Source organism: Phlebotomus papatasi, chromosome 1 (assembly GCF_024763615.1).
Source record: "Phlebotomus papatasi isolate M1 chromosome 1, Ppap_2.1, whole genome shotgun sequence".
Classification (NCBI taxonomy): domain Eukaryota; kingdom Metazoa; phylum Arthropoda; class Insecta; order Diptera; family Psychodidae; genus Phlebotomus; species Phlebotomus papatasi.
This window is the reverse complement of record NC_077222.1, coordinates 108,424,848-108,446,464: the sequence shown is the minus strand read 5'-3', so window position 1 is coordinate 108,446,464 and position 21,617 is coordinate 108,424,848. Positions and strand designations below refer to the sequence as shown.

The 21,617-nt window shown below is 35.5% G+C and overlaps 1 protein-coding gene across 1 annotated transcript; it reads left to right on the top strand.

Moving 5' to 3' along the window:
- Nucleotides 1-80: 80 nt before the first annotated feature.
- LOC129799133 (phagocyte signaling-impaired protein) lies at nt 81-20,758 on the top strand. The gene is made up of 6 exons (XM_055842796.1): nt 81-149; nt 336-1,444; nt 5,963-6,158; nt 10,348-10,800; nt 15,777-16,673; nt 20,172-20,758. Exons 1-6 carry the CDS (start codon nt 95-97, stop codon nt 20,345-20,347), a joined length of 2,886 nt encoding a protein of 961 aa, XP_055698771.1. The 5' UTR covers nt 81-94; the 3' UTR covers nt 20,348-20,758.
- The last annotated feature ends 859 nt before the right edge of the window (nt 20,759-21,617 follow it).

Here is a 21,617-nt window from a genome sequence, read left to right as displayed (position 1 = left end):
ATACTCAATTCTTGGATAATCCCTCGGATAATCCAGACGTCTTTTTTTGGATTGAACTGTCACCGAAGTTTGACGTTTCAGTGGGAAAATAAACATGGCGCAACACGTGCAGGAAGCTATCGTAGAGAGACGTTTACGTCCAATTTATGGTAAATATTCACATTTTTGGGATGAATCTGTTCATTTTCCTGCTCCTCCGGACACTGGCCGTGCTCAGTGAAGTGGAATTTCCTCAATCGGAGCCTTTGTTCCGGAGATATGAGCAGTGTTTGAAGTCTGACCAGTGGCCGGGTGTGAAAAATCTGTGAAAATCTTTGTTTTCTCCCTATCCGCAGATTCCCTGGAGGTGGGTAACAACAAGAAGGCCCTTCAGGAGGCTGAGAAGGTGCTAAAGAAGAGCCCCGCGATGCAATGTGCCAGAGCACTGAAGGCTCTGGCCCTGTTGAGGTTAGGTCGCGACGAAGAGAGTGAGACAATTGTCAGAAATCTCGCTGACGAGGACATCTGTGATGATCCCACACTCCAGGTTATGACCTTCTGCTACCGCGAGACGGATCAGCTGGATAAAATCTGCTCAATGTACCAGAAGGCTGTGAAATTGGCACCGAAGAATGAAGAGATCCTCTCGCATCTCTTCATGGCCTACGTCAGGATAAATGACTACAAGAATCAGCAGACGGTAGCCCTCCAATTGTACAAATTGCGCCCGAAGAATCCCTACTACTTCTGGGCCGTCATGAGTATCGTCCTTCAGGCCCTCCGTGGACCAGATCGTGAGGACAAGGCCAAGAGAAAAGTTCTCCTAGCTCTGGCTCAGCGAATGGTGGACAAGTTGATCAGTGAGGATAAGCTCGATGCTGAGCAGGATGTTCAGCTGTATATCAGCATCTTGCAGTATCAGGAGAAGTACCAGGAGGCCTTTGACTTCCTGGAAGGGGCTGTGTGCAAGAAACTCTATCCCAGTGCTCCAGTCTCCATCAAAATCGACCTCCTGACCAGCCTCAGCAAATGGGTGGAACTCAATGTGCTGCTGAAGCAACTCCTGGAGGACAATCGAGATCGCTGGGACTACTACAAAATCTACATTGACTCGTGCTTTGAACTCGAGGACGCACAAATTGCCGCCGAAGGAACTGATCACACCATGGAAATGTGCCATGAGTTCATCTGCCTCATGATGGAGGGCACCAAGAAAGTCCGAGGGCCCTATTTGGCCCGCCTGGAGCTCCATCGGTTGCTCCGGGAACGCAATAAAGATCCAGTTCCTCTCCTTGGGGACTACCTTGAGCTGCTCATTGAGTACTTCCGGCTGTTTGGCGACAAAACCTGCTGCGCCCTAGACATTAAGATGTTTCTCGAGTATCTCCCAATGCACGAACGACCCGGTTTCGCCTCACGCCTCATCGTCGAATGCGGAATAAGTTCAACGACCCTTCCTCAGAATGTAAGTTTTCTATTTTGTCCCATTTTCTTTCTGTTTTTTTTTAGATTTCACTGTCAATTTTATTTTGGAAAATTAAAAAATAGGGTAAATGTGCCAAATTTCGGCATAGTTGCATGAAAGCGCCAAAGTCTCAAGTTTGAAATTTAATATTTTTAACCCATTCAGTCAATGTACCAGAAATACTTGAGATAGAATGTTCATATTTTGTGATTAGTTTCCTACAGATTAGTAGATGAATTTTTTGAAAAGAAAAAAATTTTATTTTATATGGGGGCACGGGGAGCCTCTGTCAAACACACGTCTTAACGGTCACTGAATTTAAATTCTGTGCATTAAATCATTACAAACTCTATTGCTTTAGATAGAGTAACTATCCAAGAACACCAATTGGGAACTAGAATTCAAATCAAGAAAGAAGAAAGATGCCAATTTTAACAAATTCGACGGGATGTCGTATTTTTCGTCCGCCATTTTGAGCAAAAATTTTGCATGACCTTCCGCGAAGCAAGAAAACAATAACAAAATGTATTTTCATCTCTGTCGGACTATTTTTCTCAAGTAATTGAATAACTAACGTTACTAAAAATCCATTCCCGACAGCAATTTGGATAAAAATTGCCCAGAAATAAATCATCAAAAATCACTCAATTTGCGTATGATGTATAATACCATGGTAAGGAATGGGTTAATACAAATTGATTTTTTTTATTCCTTCTTATGGAGCGTTGTTTGGAAACTTCTAGACTGTTTATCGTCTTTATTTACTTTAAAATTATTCTTAATACATTTTAAAATGAATAAAAATTTAAACTTAGCTTTGGTGTCCTATTTCGGCCACCTTCATTCTCATTTCACGTCTTCTCGTTTGTCAAAGCTACATTTTTTGATATTGTTTAGCTTTAGCATTGTATAATGTCTAGAGGATGTATCAACTAAAAAATCATGAAAATTCGAGGAACAAAAAAGGTAGCCGGAATTGCAAGCTGGCCGGAATTTGGCACACTTACCCTACCTGAATATTTTTTGGAAATATTCAAATTTTCAAACAGTTAAAAAAAATTGAGAAAATAATTTTAATAATTTTTTGGGAATAATCCATCAAATTTTAAGTAAATAAAACATTAAATAATTTGCTGAATCTTTAAGAATAAATTCTATAGCTCTAGTTTGATTTTTTTTTCTTTTTTGTGCATAAATTAAGTAGTGCTACTCCTCTCATTTTCACTATGAATAATAAAAAGGAAGTTGGATAATTTATAATTATTTAATTATTATTTGAACTAGTATCCTCGGGTATTATTTATCTTAATTAGCAACTTTTTTCTCATTTTACTGAGAAATATTCTAAAGCTTCTTCGAAGCTTGCAAGAAATGTACTTGTTTCCCTCTTTTTTTTTTAATTCACTCACTTTCTTGATAAATATTCTCATTTGTTAAGTATTTCAAGGAATTTCAAAGAATCGGGGAAACCACAGATTTTGTCAGGGAACCTAGGGACCCGTATATTTCTTTAGGGACTTCACGGGGAACCCAAATAATTTGTCAAGGAACCCGAGAAACCTATAAAGTTTTACGGGAAACCCGGGGAATCCATAGAGTTTTCCAGGGAACCCATGTATTTTTCAGGGAACTCACGGGAGACCCAAATAAATATTCAGGGAACTCGCGAAGCTCATGCATAGGGTGGAGTAACCACTTATCGCCACGTTTAGAAAAAACGGGAATTAATTTTACTATAACCTTTGAACTCTTATTACAAGATAACTCAAATTTGACACAAGGTTAGTTAAATGTATTGGCTGCAGATTCATGAAAATAATAGTCCTCCAATTTAACATTGGACTACTTAAAAACTGTGTTTTATTAACAATTTAAAAATAACCACTTCGGCGCCACTTCTTACCACTTTTCGCCAGTTCTGTAACTACTTCTCGCCATCCACTTGGAAAGGTTCAAACTCAATTATTTTAAGGAATATTATGCAAATATTATATTCAATATTTCTCTTTCCTCATGATTATCCTATTATTACTCATTTTAAATGATTTTTCTTCACTTTTATTTGATAAATCAAACTATTGGACTATTAGTAGTGGGGCACTACTGGCGAGAAGTGGAAATTCCACCCTATTGTATTTTTTGGGGATCGGAAACCGAAAACTCGAGTCAGTCTAATTACTTATGAATAACCCCTTGATCGTATTCACGTAATATTTTTATAGCCTATCCCTTTAATTACAACCATTTGATTTATCCCTAATGAGTAGCAACAATTTGTGAAATTTAATACGAACTCCAAGAGAGAACAGTTTTCACAATCGACTTTTTTTTATAAATTATTTGCAGAATGCTTTATTGATTTGACGGCATTTTCAATTTTGAAAATTCCTTTATATTCTTTTTTTTCTATTGGAGGAGAGTTTGATATATGGGAGTAGAACCCAGGGACCCCTGTTAACAAACTCAGTGCTTTGTTCTTATGAGGTCCCTCAATTTGAATTTGATTTAATTGTAAATATGGGCTATTTTTTCTTTATAAAAAGGGATTTTTTTTCACTTACCAAAATTCAGAAGAATTCAGAAGAGATCGCAAGTTGGCATTTTTCCCTATAAATAAAATAGAAAAAATTAAAAATTTAAGTAAAAAAATGAAAGTTTGACATTATAGTCTGATATCATTGAAAAATTTCTGGATTATATTACTCTCTCTTTGTTTTCGAGCAGTTAAATCAATTTACTGTCACCCTGAAACCTGAAATTTTTTTTGTTTCCCTTTTACTTACCCCTAACTTAAATACCAAACATAAGATCCCCTGACCCCAGCTAACCCGAGCTATAAGGGTCCAAAATTTTTTTTTAAAATGGCCATAAATCCGGCTATAATTGTCAGAATTTAAAAAAATGAGGGCGTTTTGGAAAGCTCTCGTGAAATGCCACTTCTAATATGGCAAGTTCATAAAACTACCGATAAAGGCGCTATTTTTAAAAAGAAGATTTTTCAATTTTCTAAGTTAAATAACTCAAAACTCAAATTGTTCATCTGGCTGAAATTTTAGTATGTTGTAGCCGTAGATTATACCTATCAAACAAAAAAATACTTAAGTCGATCCATAACCCCTGACCCGAGCTATAAGGGGTCAAAGTTCGAATATTGACTGGCCTCTATCATTCTAATTCCGGTTCTAATTGACATTTTCGCCTAAATTTTGGGTTTTTGGTTTCGTCTCGCATTGTGCAAAGTAATCAAATTTTAGGGTGTTGTAGTCTAGTCTATGACGTTTCCTAAAAGTGGAGTGGGTTGGCTGTGGTTATAATAGAACCGGAGATATGAGGGGTCAAAGTTCACGAAATTCAAAATTCCATATCTCCGATTCTATTTCACCGATTTTGATGAGTGAGGGCTCAAATGAATGATCTCACAAAATTTTACGACTTTCTAGACCATTTTAACTCCCTGGGACCAACGTCAGGGGCGCCACAGTCGAAAAAAACAATTTCAATATCACATAACCTCAATTATTTCGACTGCCGCTGAACCGATTTTGATGATTACTTCGACATAATTGTAGAGCACATTTATGTCTATACAGTAGACTCTTCGATATCCGGCTGACTGGGGGACAAAATGACATTTAGGTTTTTTGAATGATCAACGGTTTTTCTATTTTGTGCAGTGTGAATTTATTTTCTGTCTCACAAAGAAAAAGAGAATTTTCTTCGTGGTGTGCTTATGTTTCATTTTTTATCACAATTATGTATTAAAAACTTCGATACAATGTTAATAATACTTTAATTCACTCTGGACAAACTTCATGTTTAGTGAAAATAATTTTGAATATATCAACCGCCAGTGTTTGGCAGCTGTCACCCGGATATCGAAGTGCTGGATATCGAAGAGTCTACTATCGTTCATACATCATTTTTCGATCAGACAATTCAATGTAAAATTAACATTTCCGGAATGTTATTTTAACTTTTTCGGATTTGTCTCACTCAGTGTAATTACTGATGCCCTACCTTAAATTCAACTCTACTTACGGCCCTGCCGCCATAATCGCAAAAACCATTTTTATATAAACTCATTTATCTCGACTATTGCTCAACCGATTTTGATGAAAATCTAACGCATTGCTGCTTATATTGCATTTTTTATTTCTTATTGTAATTTTTAATTCTAAAATGCAAAAACCTAGAAATATAAATTAAGGTAAAGGACCCTCGCTCGACCGGTTCCTCGTCTCGACCGGTAGATACATTTATTGAATTTATTTATATTTACTATAATATTTTGCGTATGATCTAATATTAATAGGTCAATTATTCCATGAATAATACGAACCAGTGACAAATTTATAGAAATTGACGAAATTGACCAACAAACATTCCAAAATTGACTCATCGGTCGAGTCGAGGAACCCGGTCGAGTGAGGGAACTTTACCTTACATGTCCATTTTTTCCTCTAATTGTGGTTAATATTTACGGGATGATGGATTAAGTTGCTGAATATTTCTTTGCAGAAAGAGCAAATGCAGAAGCACATTTGCTCCCTTCAGATCTCCCGGTACGTAGGTGTTCATTCTGTTCTTGGAACTGAACACCTTGCAGCCCTGCACACTGCCCTGAGTCTTCACTACGAGCACGGTGTTAGTGCATTTGGAGTGGATTTGATGCCAACGGAAATTGGTCCATCGGATCCCTACGCTCTTCTAGCCGGTGAGTTAGGTCTCGCATCTCAACATTTTCTATCCTCTATTTCTTTTGATTTCAATTAATTTGGAGAGAGGTTCGCCTTTTCCTGGTAGAATCACTTGTTGGTCCGAATGCCTTACTGAACGGGAGGGATGGGGGATGGAGAGGAGGTCAGGAAGTTTAAATGGTTCTGGTTAAGCCAATTTATACTGTCACTGGGGAATCAATTCACGTGAAAATTGAATTGAAATTGGGGGAGGGACGGTTGATAGAGGAGTATTTGATGTTTCATGTGGAAAACATACAGATGAGCACGAATCTACAGAGTTTAAAATTTGCACACAAGTCAATCAGAGTTCATTTGAATGCTTTCAGAATCAATCAGTTCGGTGTGGATTAAAGTGGAAGAGAGAGAGAGAGGTGTATCAAGTGTTTTTCGTTAGTTTTATTGAATATATACTGCAGAATGCAAGTTCACCCAAATAGCTTCAATCAGATATCGAAAACACTTTAATTTAGCCTCTGGGACTATTTTGTGCTGAGTGAGAATGAAATGTGTGATACGTTTTTGTGATTGTACAGAGGGGGGGACACGGGGAGAAGGAGAAAAAGAAAAATAAACCACACACACAGAGAGACTAATTGCAAAAATGCTGCAAGGGGAGGAGTTTAATGAAAAATTCTCTAACCAAAGCACGAGGAGAAAAAAAATTCAATTTTCATGAAAAATTCAAGTGGAAAGACTTTGTGAGGAAGAGAATGTATTTCAAGAACCAAAAGACTAATTATCACAATATCTAAAAACCACCCCAGAGATGATTGAATATTCAATAAGGAATATAATTGCAATTTTCACCTTGATATCTCTCACAGACTAATCCTAAAGGATTTTCTTAACTATCCTTCGTGTGGGATCTCTCTTTAATCCTCAAAAGCGAACATGTCAAACTCAGAATCTCATTTGAGGCTCTCAGAAATGATTAACTAACGGACAGGGGGCATTAGAATTTAGAGAGCAAAATTTTCTAAAGAAATATTCCTATGGAAATGCTCTACCTGAGATGTTGATTGAATCCCGGGAGAAGCAGGACATCAGGCCCAAGAGGATGCTAAAATGCATCGAATATTCAAAGTGATTTTAGCAAAGGGATGGCACACGTTCAAATAATAAACTTTCAAGTATCAATTCATCTGTCCTTTTATGGCTTATGCTGAGAAATGTTTATTTTTAAGATTGAGTGCTTATGTGTTTTATGGACATGAGAGCATTTTATAAAGTCAGTCAACGTATCTCAAAAATCAAACTATTTATTGATTTGAGCATTTAAGATGGAATTCGAAAATAAGAAAAATTTTATCGACTTTATTGTTAAGATTCTTCATGGATGTCTCACAGTGAAAAAGAGTCTCTGAAGTATCCATAACAACATCAAATTCTATTTAATGTTTTCCGTCTTAGACAATTTTTCTTGTTTGCAGTTTAAAGAAAAAGAGATGGCAAAGCGTCCGAGCTTTGCAGAATGCTCGAACTCACGAGATAGAGCTCTCTGTGAATTAATTTTTCGCATGATCTCTTGGTACTTACTGATCTTACTAGAGATCAAATTGATTCATAAATCACAAAAGCTTTTCAAAATCAAAAATTGGTAGATAAAATAATCATTTTAGAATGTCTTGGAATGTGTTACAAGCATATGGACAAACATAAAATGTACACACGAAAAAAATAAGTCACTTACGGATATTTAACCGATTCATTACTGATTCCAAGACCAGTTAAACTTTGACTTTCGAAAATTCAAGATGGTGATTTTTTAGGTCATAGGTATGCTTGGAAGAGATGTTCGCCTGGACCACCTCCAAAACCTAATCCAAAAACAAAAGAAATCGTAGGACCCGTTTTTACGTTTCCGGATATCTTTTTTTTTATTGGGGGTCACCGAAGACCGGAACTTGATATCTCTTACCGTTTAAGTTCAAGGACAGTGACAAGTTAAAAAAAGTCGATTATATAACTACTCTCTCTTTGAGTTCGAACAATAAAATGGGATAATAAAGTTTTCGAATTAAATTAAAATTAATTTAAATTAAGTAGTTTCGAATTATTAACGTATTAAAATTCACAGGTGAATCTAAGAAAATCTCTCCATGTGGTTTGTTTCTGTAATAATATCTCGAAATGTGTCTTGGCTAAAATACAAAAATCGAAATAAAAAGTCTGATAAACTATTCATTTTACATCGATATCAAAAAAATAATATAAGTTAATGAAGATCTAATGAAGAACAGGAGGAAATGGAAGGTTATCCTCTTCACAAAATATCAAGAAACATAGGAACGAAAAATCAATTTCGTACATAATTTATAAGTGATTTCCAAGATTTAATGTAGAAAAACTATTCGAAAATTCAAACATTAATTTTTGAAATTTCGAAAAAGGATAATTTTGTGCCCCGGAAAGTAATCAAATAGATCCAATGACAAAGCATAAGGAAGGTAACTTTATTTCTAAAAGCCAGTTTTGAGTCAAAATACTCTCGTTTATATGCATCTTAAGGGAGCATCTAAAGGGATCTTGATTTGAAGCCTCCATTTCTCGAAAGAAGCCACCCTCCATTAAGTTTTCATTTTTCGAAAGCTCTGTTCGAATATTTCGAAAATATAAGCTGTTGTGAATCGCTGTTTTTTTTAAGTGATCTTTATTCCGTTTGAATTGTGGATACATCAGAAAATGCTTGGTATTCTAGGGAGTTGAATTTTCCTTAACGTCATAGAAATTTCTTTGTGACTCCTGTAACGAATTACGAAAAATGAACAGATTTCACTAAAAAGTTGTTATGATAGTTTTCCTAATTTATCAACAATATTGATATAGAATACTTTGATAGGTCGAGTTTAGTATAAAAGATTGGTACCTTGGGTACCTCATTAGCTCTTCCTTGTGAAGTAATCATCACCAGAGAAAGCCTCAGTAGATCAGTGGATAGAGTAGAGTCTCTATGACTGTGAGGTCTCGGATTCGAGACTAGATAATTGCAGATTTTTCAGCTATTGTATTATGGTCCCTACATACCAGGAGCAATTTCTTTAAAAAATACCTTTTTAAAGAAAATTTCCTTTATACTTGTAGACAGAAACGTCAGATTAAAAAAAAAGGCAATTTTTGACGAAAATTGCTTCTAATGTGCAGACACATTCAGTCTCGAATTTGAGCTAAGATCAAAATAATTGCATTTACAATAATAACTTAAAAGCATATTTCGGTTAAAAGAAATGAAATTTCAACATATTAGGGAAGAATTTTCTTGAAGATGACATGGCCATATTATTACTAATCTAGTCGAGAATCGTTGTTTGTTTTGTCTTGAATTTGGCCCTACCGACATTAAGACGGCGGTGGACAAAATACAAAAAATTCCCACAATTTGTAAAGTAAAGCATTGCGCTCTTGAAAAATTTATGAATGAATAAATTATCAATACTCTGCAAACGATTTGCAAAGTCTTGTGTGTGTGTTTTTTTTCTAAAATAGCTTGAAAAGCGCTTTTCTCGTTTTCTCACTTTTCTCGTAGAGGAAACGGTGTTTTACAAAGGTGTAGATGAAAAAAATTTCTATGAAAATATGTCCTCTAGGTATTTTTTCAAATTTACAGAAGCCCATAATGAAGCGAATCAAAATATAATAATACCCAATGTCTGGTACTATTTGCCCCAGCATTTTTGAGAATAGTCACAAAATTGCCTTTTACAAATTGGCTCGATAAACGTATTTCCTTACAAAATAGAGGAAAATTACTTTCACAATGTTGTAGAGCGGTAAATTTCCTATAAAACTGCGCTAATTAGAAATTTTTGAAGCGCTCGAGTAGCTTGTAAAAAAATAAAATATCCGTTTTGTTACATTTTGCCCCAGTCTCCCCTATACTTTACATTTAAAATTGTTGCAGATAGAATGAAAAGCCCTTTATTTCCCCTTTACCAAAAATTTGGACGAAAATATCACTATTTTTTTGTTACTGCTCAATTTTAACTTTTTACTGCTCATTTATACAATGACATTAATTACCCAGTGTAAAATTTAATTCGACTGAATTATACGCTTAAGTGTAAAAGATAATTTAATGACGTTTTTGATGTTTATAATGTCAAAGAAACCCTTTTTAGCTACCCTGACAGCAGGCATGGGAAAATAAGAATTAATTTTCTTTTGCAGTTCACGTAATGTACGATCTCTCTCAACGAATAAAGGCATCGAAACATTTAGTGGAAGCCCTCTGTCTCCTCCAGTATCTCCTGTCCAATTCACCAACAAACTTCCATGCAAAACTCTTATCCCTGAAAGTCTATCACTATTTGGGCTGTGGAATGGGCGCAACGAAAATCTACGAAACACTGGACATCAAGCACATTCAGTTGGACTCAATGGGATTCATTCACTGTGCCCTGTTGCCCACAATTGGACTCCCATCAATTGCTAAACCCCTCTACGATGTCACCCTGAAGTTTTTCACAACGAGTCTCAAGGACAGCGTCGAGTATCTGGCAATGAGCTACAAGTTCGGCTCCTTCTCGAAGCTGCAGGAATTTATGGACTTCCGCGAGAAACTCGCAAATAGTTTACATTATTCTCTAATCTCAGTGGAGGCGATTCTCATGGAAATCGCAGGTAAGCGAGCAACACAATGTATTACTCCTTCTATTTTATATTCAGCTTTCAGACCTCAATTTGTGCAAGAATCAATTTCCCCAGAGATTGCCATCGCGAATCTTTTACAAAAGAAAACACTTCTGATGCTAAATTTTGGCGGAAATTCTCTTAGCTAGGAATTTTCTTTCGTTTTTCCCAGCTATTGTAATGCCACGAGGGTGGTCAATCAATAACTTTGGTGTGAAAAGTGAATAGGATATTTTTCAGGGAGTTTTTTTTGTAAAGAAAAAGCGTTATTTTTGAATAAGGTTCACATCTCGATAACGTTTGATTTTTTTGTTTTTATTTTGCAACTTTTTTGCAGAAAAATTGATCAAAAGAAATTCTTCTCATCGAAATTTAATTAAAAAGGAAATACTTTGGAAATATGCTTAAAGAAAAGTTTATTAGAATTTCTTCATAACTAGTGCATTCCCTTTAAAACATTTACGAACATTAAATAAAGCAATAATGCTTGTAGCTATGGAAATACATTTTGCATATTTCAATTAGAGAGCTGTCAATAAATTTATTCATTTTACACATTTAAATAGGCATAACTTTGAATTAAATTAATAAATCCTGCTCTTTAACAAAATTTCCCCCAGAACAAAAATTTCCCGACTGATAATTCCCTCTCATTTGCCATTTAATTCTTGCTAATTTGATGAATCATTTGCAAATTGGCTTGGAGAGAGAGATATCCAACTATTCAATTTTAGGGAAGGAGACGGCGAGATACCTGGTGTAATTGAGAGTATCGTGGAGCTCTCAAATTTCTTGACTCCTCTTCGTCTCCACCGCAAAATGTCAATAATAGAGTCTGGTGCTAATGAATAATTCCGATTGCAGATTGCACTTCGTGCTTCATTCTCCATTTAACAAACTCCCATAGCTATTTTGCGAGAGACTTGCTTTTCTTTGGGGGTTTTCTAAGGGAATCTTTTGCACAAAAGTGAAAAGACAAGTTATCTAGGGTATGTTCTATCGATTTAACATTTTCCAACTTTAACCGGAATGTTAATCATTTTCGTTTCGGCTATTGACTTTTTGTTATGCATCTATATTTCTCAACTTGTTGATTTTGTACCAAACCTTTTTCACCATTCATTTTTCCACGTCATTTTTTTCTAGAATTTATCAATTTTACAGCATAAAGAGCATACTTTGTGTGTTGAATCCCATGAGAAAATAGTCAATGATAAGCTAGAAGGAGCTTATAAAAATTTAAATTATTTGTTTGCAACAAAACTTCAGAATTGAAAATTGAGAACAGTTGACACCGCCACTCGCGAGAGAAAACAGCGCCCTCATGCGGAGAAATAAAAATGGCAATTTTTCACTTTAATTTTAATTCAATTCACTTATCACAACCGATCCTATCACACAAACGGTAGAAAACAGTAGGGGAAAGTGGTCTGCCTTTGAATGCGGCAGCCTTTGAATATCGTAATTTTTTCATTTTTCTTTAAAGCATAAATTATTTTCTATTAACTATTAGATAGTTATTCATAATCCTCACAAGTCATCAAAAAATACAGACCCTAGCTCTTATTTTCTAGGTGCTAGGGCAAAAAAACCAAACTGAGCTCTAAACTGTAATTTTGATGTTCCACAATTCATGTGTTTTTTCATAATCAAAATAATTTTTCGAACAAATCTTCTATTGTGAGTCATAGAAGGTTATTCTTGGATGGTATTTCTCCAAATACATTTTGATTCAGATGAGACAATTTTTGTGGGTGATAAAAGTTTGCAAATATTGCTCTGCGGCAGCCTTTGAATCTTAATGTTGTGTGCCTTTGAATCCTCTCTTTCCATATACATTGAAACATCTGACAGCTTTTTGTCCGGGAGCAGAATAGAACTCCTACTTTGGTCTGACGAATGTCATACAAATACTTATAACATGCTATCTTGCCCCGGCCGGGATGTTTCAAACTGACAATTGTCAACTTCAATGGCGTTTTATTACAAATTTTCAAGTGAAAAACAGTGCTTCAGAAAAATGTAAAAAATGATGTTGTATAATGACTTTTGACTACAGTGGTGGTTTTAGTGAGTGCATTAGGGTTCATGCTAATTAATTAAGGGCGGTTTAATGTTACAGCCCTAATATTCTCAGTGAAAAATTAAGATTCAAAGGCTGCCTCAACCACATTCAAAGGCAGACCATGCAGGCTGCCTTTGAATATATTGACATCACATTTTCAAGTTTCTCACCAGGAAAAACTGAGGACTTGCCAGTCCTGAATGGGGTAAGCATAGAAGCTCAATGAACAAGAGAATTTTTTGGTGTAGTGCAAAGTAAAACTCATGTTGTAGTTTACTCTGAAAAAAAATCTCAAATTTTGAACATCATTTTTCGTTCAAAGGCAGACCACTTTCCCCTAAACGTTTGTGTATGACTATGAAGAATCTACTTTTAGGGAATGAATGTCAGTTTGGCCAGCATTTGTTGCTGACACTAAGTAGGATTCACGAGGGTAGGGGAAAACTGGGATACCACCAAACACTTTTGAAAGATGCGCTTTTGACTAAATTTCCCAAGAAAATTGTAAATTTTAGAAAAATGTTGCTTACACCATGTTATAGTCTTAAGTATAGGCTGCATATTAACGCATATAAAGATGATATAAAGCAATTCAATTTTCCAGAAAAAGGAAAATTGTGTCACCGTGCATTTTTCGATTTTTTCCAACCACCCGGGGTACCACCAAACACTTTCTGGGGCACCATTAAACACCTCTTTTTCTCACTCATTTAAGTTATTTTGGGCATTCACCACAACTCTTAATTATAAATAAGGTATTGAAAATGTAAATAATTCTCAAAAAAGCACTGCAAAATTTAGAATGAGTGACTAAAATAGCAAAAAACTAAAGCAATGCACACATAACATATTTTTCAATAGATTTTTCAATCGATACATTTTACTGTGCATGGTGACGTGATTTTATATAAAACAAAAAATTGTTATATTTCGGATGTAAAAATTCCATATTCACCCGAATAGGGCCTCTTTTATGCGGTTATAAAGAAGAAATTTGTAAAATCTTCGCCATCATTTTTGTATAGATGTCAGACATCTATATTCGTTTATAGCGATAAATGCTCCTTGGGAAGTCACGAAACGGCTGAACGTAATTATAATAAAAATACTGATTGGACTACAATCCTATCAGTTTCCCACTAATCTGTCTCTCGACTTAAGCAGTAATACCCTAGACACACTTACGATTTAAGCTGAGAGACGTCTTATCGTAATTATAATCAAAATAATGATTTGGCTAAATTTTACCATCAGTTTCCTACACTCAGAAAAATAATCGAGTAAAACTTACTCGAATCGATGTTGAATTGACTCTCGTTGTGATTTTCGATTAACTATATTTTAGAGTTGATTTTACTTCTATTTAGGCGTAATATTCGGAAGAATTGTTTCTAAGTTTTTTTTACTAAAATTTATATGACAAAGGGTGTAAATAACTCTTTTGAAGACTGAAAATAACTCGTTTTAAGAGTTAAAATAACTCATTCCAAAAGTTAAAAAAAAATATTTTTTGGAGTTAAAATTAATTCTCTAAAACCCAAAATGGATAGATTTTGCAATTTTATGATATTTTTTATTTTACCATTTTCTTTATTTAAATTTTCTTGATCTTAAATTCCCTATATTCTGAGCGAAATATCACGTATGATGCACGCACATGTCTTCATGAAACAGTGTTAGGTAAAGTTCTATTTGATGTTCCATATGAACTTTATCACACGAAAATCTTCTTGACTGAAGTATATTCTTAAAACGAAAACACTTAAGCATATACTTCAGTCGAGATGAAATTTTACATCGAAAAAGAGTAATAATTTACATCGATATCCGACGAATTAATTCAACTCGCACGAAGAGTTGTTTCAACTCTATTTATTAAAATTTAGAACGAAAAAGAGTAACAATTACATCGATATTCGTAGAGTTAATTCAACTCTGCCATAGAGTTGTTTTAACTTTTTAGGTTTTTTCTTAGTGTACTAACTAAACCATATCTCGGCTTAACTCTTTCGTCACTTTTGGGACTCTGAGTACCCAAAGCAGCATATGTATATTCTGTGAAAAACAATGAATTTTAATTATTTAGAACTGATAAAAATCCGATTCTTGTGAATGATTACAAACTATAAGGGTGTCCAAATGTAAGATATTTTTTTGTAGGACCTCAATTAATTTCTGAGCTTAGATATTTTTGATTAAAAAATGGTGAAATTGGCTTGCAGCATATGCTGCGGTCCGGAAAGAGTTAAGCCGAGAGACGGATTAGTTAGAAACTGATGGAAATGTGATATTTTAATTATTATCGTATTATCGTATTAATATCGGATTAAGTCGAAAGTTTTTCTAAGGCATTACATTACGGTTTAAGCCGAGGAACGGCTTAACGTATTGTAATCAAAATAATGATTTAACTAAATCCCCATCAGTTTCCCACTAAGCCGTCTCTTGACTTAACGCTAAACCTACCAAGACCCGGTCAAATTGACCGGTTTAAATTAAAACATATTGAAACGGTACAATGTCACTGTCAACCTGTATGAATTTCTTAAAATATGCATGTAATATATTTTTCAGTATTTTAATTTTAATTTTTCGCTCTTTTCCAAGACAAATTTGTTTAATATCCTACACTACCGCGGTTAACCGTAAAGCTGTCTTCAGACTAGAGGTTTAGCCCAGTTCCCGAAGATCTCAAAATCGTAAATAGCGAGAAATTTTATTGCTTTTTGAGAACCCTATAGGTCACTTATCTTTAATAATCCATTCCCAAGTTAAAGTTTTCTAAAAATCGTGATTGATATAAAATTAGAGCAGTTAAGCCATATTGGCTAAGTCTTAGGTCTGAAGCCGGCCTAAGTCTGCCTGCGTCGTTAAATCTGCATAATTTAAATTTCCCTTTTAGGCTACTGTGGTACAATGGCGCACAATTTATCGAGCTTCCGGAGTATGCGAATTCATCCGGAAGAAGATAAGATCAAATGGGATCACCTGACGGACAATCGGGACTTGGCAGTTGTTGTCCGATGGGATCCTACGAGTGTCAATGCGGCCGATGGGGAGGCCAAGAGGGAGCCATCGATAGCGTCAACGAAAGAAATGGCCGTGGAGAGTTTCAATCAGGACCGTGAGTTGCTTCGATTGCGTGTTGGTCTGATGCATCTCACGGCATCCTGTGTCAATTTACTGACAAATCGCGAAGGTACCAAAGATGCCCGTCTCAGTGGCACCCACAAAAGTCTCCACGATGCCTGGCGAGACCTGTTCGTGCATGCCCGTGAGGCCAATTACAAACCCCTGAGTGATCAGTACTTAGTCAATATTCTGCCATCGCGCTTACATGCAATTCTCGACCTGCCCTACGAGGACACCTTCTATGCCCTGTCGGACTTTGTGGGGTGTGTCTTCCATGGGGCAGAAAATCCAAAATCGCGCGCTGACACGCTAAATGAATGCCTCCGGAGTGTGGCTGCGAGGCTGGAGTTGGAAATCACAAGTCACAATCAACAGACTGACCTCATATGGAATCGTCGGGTGATTCAGGAACGTGTGGTTAATTGCATTGAGATACTGTCGCTGTGTTCTTTTGTACTTGTTTGCGGCTACGAGAGATTCAGCCGAGCCGGCGGTGTCAATAGTCATCAGGGGAGCAAGAAGAACAAGAAGCGTGAGGCAGAGGGAAATGGAGGGGAATCGGTGATTGGAGGTGCTGGACAAGTGGCCGAAAAGGAACGATTAGTGGCAATTGTGGATGTTCTCAAGGGTCTCAGAGACCAATTGAGTATATGCGACGTGGCACTAGGTGAGTGAGCAAATTACAACTAATATTCCGCACTTACCGCACCAAACACACTTGTGGTTGCCGCAGGGGACATTGCTCAATGATACTTAGGAAGTTGTTAACCTATTAAAAGGGCGAAGAATGGGGGTAGTACAACTTAAGGAATCTTTTTTCAAGTGTGCTTTTGGGAGCATGTCTCGGTTAATTTTCTCAAACCACTTGGAAAATTCCTAAAACAAATATTTGTTTTTTAGCAGTTCACACGAAGCTAATTATAATTAACCCATTGTACTTCAAACTATTGGGATTTTCCGGAATTTCGGACAACTTTATTTTAAAATTCGGAAAACTCCCTTAAAATTTGATAAATTAACTTTAATTAAGTAAATAATTTATCAAATTTAGAACTTTCAAATTTTAATTACCAAGAGTAAAAGATGACAAAACGTCCCAGCTTTGTGGAATGCTCGAACTTGCATGATTTTTGGGTGCATATACCGGTTTATTACCGATTACATTGATTCACAAATTGGCAAACAATTCTGAAAATTGTCTAAGAAGTGTACAGTTTAAAAATATTCTTGTCATTAGTAATATGTTCACACGTAAAACTGGAAATTCTAAAAAATAATTCAAATACGGTAAGTGTACCAAATTCTGGTCAGCTTGTAATTTCGGCCACATTTTTTGTTCCTCGAATTTCCATGAATTTTTTGTTTATTTCTTACTCTAGAGATTATTCAATGCAAAAAATAAGAAAAAAATATCGCCTCGAAGAACATGATGGTCTGAAAGAGACATTGGAAGTATTCCGGAGGGGCAAGGAACTATGAGAATGAAGGTGGCCGGAATAGGCCACCAATGCTATTTCTACATTTTTATTCATTTTAAATTAAAATGTATTAAGAATAATTTTAGAGAAAATAAATACGATAAACTTGTCTACAAGTTTACAAGTAACACGAATATTCAATTTGTATTAAAAATATTACATTTCAAACTTAAAATTTTGGCACCTGCATGCAACTATGTCGAAATTTGGTACACTTACCCTACAATTACTTGACCAATTCATTACCGATTGGAACTGGTATAGGCGCAGAAGAAATGTCAAAACCTTTCCAAAACATTCAAATTTATCAAAATCGTTTAAAAAATGAGCCCCTAAAGTGATTGATATTTGACCATCAATAATTCAAAATGGCGAATTTTCCGATCATGAGTATGTTTGGACGAAATATTGGATGAGTTCATATATTCTGTCAGTAGAAGAGGTAAAAAGTTTGGAGTGGTATATCTCAGCTCCTGATGAACATAATTGGATGAGTGAACTATTGTTGGAAAGCTTGGTTCAATAGCTTTCAGAATCTGGTATATGTAATTGGCTATGGGTAAATCATGGTCATCCAGAACCATTTATGTCGAAGAAGACACTTTTTGCAGCGTCATTTTTGACCATCTACTGCTGGGACCAGGAGTGACCCACAATTCTCGCACTTGGACTGTTCATTAGAGGAACTCAAAGGGTATAATTTGTAGAAGAAACTTTTTTTTTTGACATCTTACTGTCGGTGGGTCAATTTTATTTCACGGACTTTTACTTCGCGGATTTTCACGGACCGCGAAATTTTCCGCGCAATTTCGCGGGTCGTGAAATTTTTCGCGAATTTTCTAACACATTTCTATGCATTTATGTTCAAATTTTTCTCATTTTCAAGTGAAATTTTGCACATCTCAAGCCTAAAGGGGACTCTAATGTAATGTTAAATTTTAGGCCTCTATCTCTCACAATTTCCGAGAAAATCGACTTTAAAGTTTTTATAGGCATTTTTATGCATTTCTTATCCAATTTTCCTTATTAATAAAGATAATATGTTACATACAGTTTAAGTAAATGAAATTTGCATTATTTATGTATAAATATCGTTCGAATTTGCCACAATCCAAATTTGCAATGAAGGAATCGCACCTCTATAACTGGCTAGGCTATCTAGGCTATAACTGGTTTTCTCCTGGGACGCTTTTTTATGGGGTTATAAAACCGTTAAACAAATTTTTTCCGAAAATCAAATTTATTACTCCGATTACTCCTAAGCCATTTTAGGCGATCTTTTGAATGATTTATGAATCGGTTTAATTCAGTTGTGAACTGGTCAACGGTAATCGGAAGTATCACGAGTTCGAGCATTTCGCAAAGCCTGGGACGCTTTCCCATTGCCACCCATTTTTTATTTTCAAATCCAGTTTTATAGAAATCTTTTCTTTGAATTAATTGAATAGTTCTTCCTTGCAATAAATTTGAAGAAAACCAAAAAATACCATTTAGAAACTTGGTTAATTCTAGTCTAGAATTGTAAATACCGTAGATGAGGGTGACTGCACTCCTGCTTTTCGTAGGCTTTTCTTTAATTTTAGCATTTCAGGATGATAGACTATCCTAAAGTGACCTTTTGGTTACTGAAACATCCTTAAGTCCTAAAATTAAAGCAAAGCTTGCGATAAGCAGGCTTGGAAAGTCACCCGCATCTACGGTATCAAAACGTTAGCGGTTTATGCCTTCGATTTATCATCTTGGAAACCTTTACCCATTTCTTTGATTGGCTAGATCTTTGAATGTTTTCAGCACTGAGAGAAATCCGAAAAAGTAAAAATAACATTCCGGAAATATTAATTTTACCTTGCAGTATTGATCCGAAATTGGTGTAAATATTACCCTTTTGAGGTGTATTAGGGGTTAAAGTTACCCTTTTTCGTGTTATTTTTACCCTTAAAAAGGTGTAAAAAGTGTTAAAGTTATGAGGAAAAAAAGTTAATCGCACCCCCTTTTTTTCTCAGTGAAGCTCTAACCAATCAGACAATGCAATGGAACTTAAATATTTTTTGGGAATATTATTTAATTGGTACCCTGCTGAGCTTCTAGATCAATTTAGCCCCACTTTACTCTATTTAAAATCTTAATTCAAACCCTGTCCCTTCACTGAGAAAAAAACAGGGGTGCGATTAACTTTTTTTTCCTCATAACTTTAACACTTTTTAGGTGTGAAAATATATCAACATTTTTTAATGTTAATTTTGCACCTTTTTAAGGGTAAAATTATTATGAAAAAGGGTAAGTTTAACTCCCAATATACCTAAAAAGGGTAATATTTACACCGATTTCGGATAAATAATGCAGGGTAAAATTAACATTTCCGGAATGTTATTTTAACTTTTTCGGATTTCTCTCAGTGTTGGAACAGTAGATATTAAGGTGTCTTCGATAATGAACATGAATATTTCTGCAATGAATAATGCATCGATACGATGCAATTTTGCGTATCGTATCGGGGTTTAATTGATAAACTGCTTTTCCAACATTTTGGTCAGTCACCAATCATTTTGGTGTTAGTAGATTTATTGGAGAAATAATGTCCCCTTGTGAATAGCATCCGTAATTCAAATTGAAATAATCAAGTTGATAAATCAGCTGAATTTGTAAATTAGTGCTTCTGGTGACCGAGTTATTTTCTTACTTTGCAGACTCATGGAAAATGCCACAAGTCTCTAATGAACTATTGGATAGTCTAGCTGCAATGTCACTGAATCCCAAAGTTGAGGCGACTGTTAGTGGCATTTTCAGGGAGAATCATCGACTTGTGGTCAAAGAGCTCAAGAATGCCATCAAAGAGAAAATTCGTATGGTGCAGAAGTCGTAAAAAAGGGAAAGGGGGGGAGCAGGGAGAGGGCTAAAGAGAAGACGAGGGAGGGAGGGGGGTTTGGAATGGAAGAAAATGCACATCATCATCTTCATTTTGGAGGTAATAGACAACTTGTACGTTTTTCCTTCATTCTCTTCTCGTTTCACCATCCGCCATTGCCTCCCCGGAGGGAGCCAAACGTCTCTCGAGGGATTAATTTTCTTCGTGGAGAGCGAAAAGGGTTGAGGAGCACAAACAATGGGAAGAAAAATATAGCATGAGGTGAAGAAGGAAAAAAAAATTGTAAAATACCGTGTGGAAAATGTATCAAATTTGAAACAATTGGCGAAGAAGTTTGAGGGAAAACAACCAGTTAAAATAATATTTCTTCAAATAAATGAGCATCTTTGGAGTTCATTGTGAGTGCAATTGATTTTTCAATCTACCCAATTATTTTTACCTTTTCTCCCAAAGGGATGTAAGAAGGATTTTCCACGGAAGGCGGTTGGTTCTTTTTCAGCATTTTCTCTCTTGTCTTTCATGCCCAATACAACATTCCCCGAGGAGACTTGCTTTCAAATGGGAATTCTTGAGGCTATTCTTGCGTGCTTAGTATACTTCAATATACACTCAAATGTCTTTTCCACTTTCAAAATTTTGCATTTGAAGCTTGATAGAAAACTTATAAGACACAATTTATGCATTAACTGGCATTACATTTATTCTACCGGGCGCTTAAAATACGTTTGAAAAGGATCCGAAAGTGAGAATCGCTCTCAATCACTTTGTTTCGCTTTTTAGCACTTGGATCTCTTGATTTATTATTTAATTTTAAGTCTTACCTTCCAGCTGTGACACAGATGATCTGCAAAAGAAAAATAAGGTAATTATCAATTTATTTCAGAAAATTGTCGTTAATTTATGCATTTTATTAAGGACAAATTATTAACTGACAAATTTCCATCACGTTTTCTCAAATTTACGAATCTGTGCATAATTTGGAGAAAGTAATACACTTCGAAAAAATCATTACAGTTTTCTATGTGAGACGGTCTTCAAGCGAGATTATGGTGCTATTCCAATGAAAAAGGAAAAAGAAAAATCTTTCTGAACATATTTTTGTATTTTACTGTTCTCAAATGCTTTGGCATAATCGACATTACATTCTATTGGTTCCTGTCTTGACTATCTTTTCCAGTCCTCGCCGTGTTCTAAAACCATAAAACAGTCGTAACAAGAACCAACCCTATGAAAAGTCGATTATGTAGATGCACTTAAGAACAGTTAA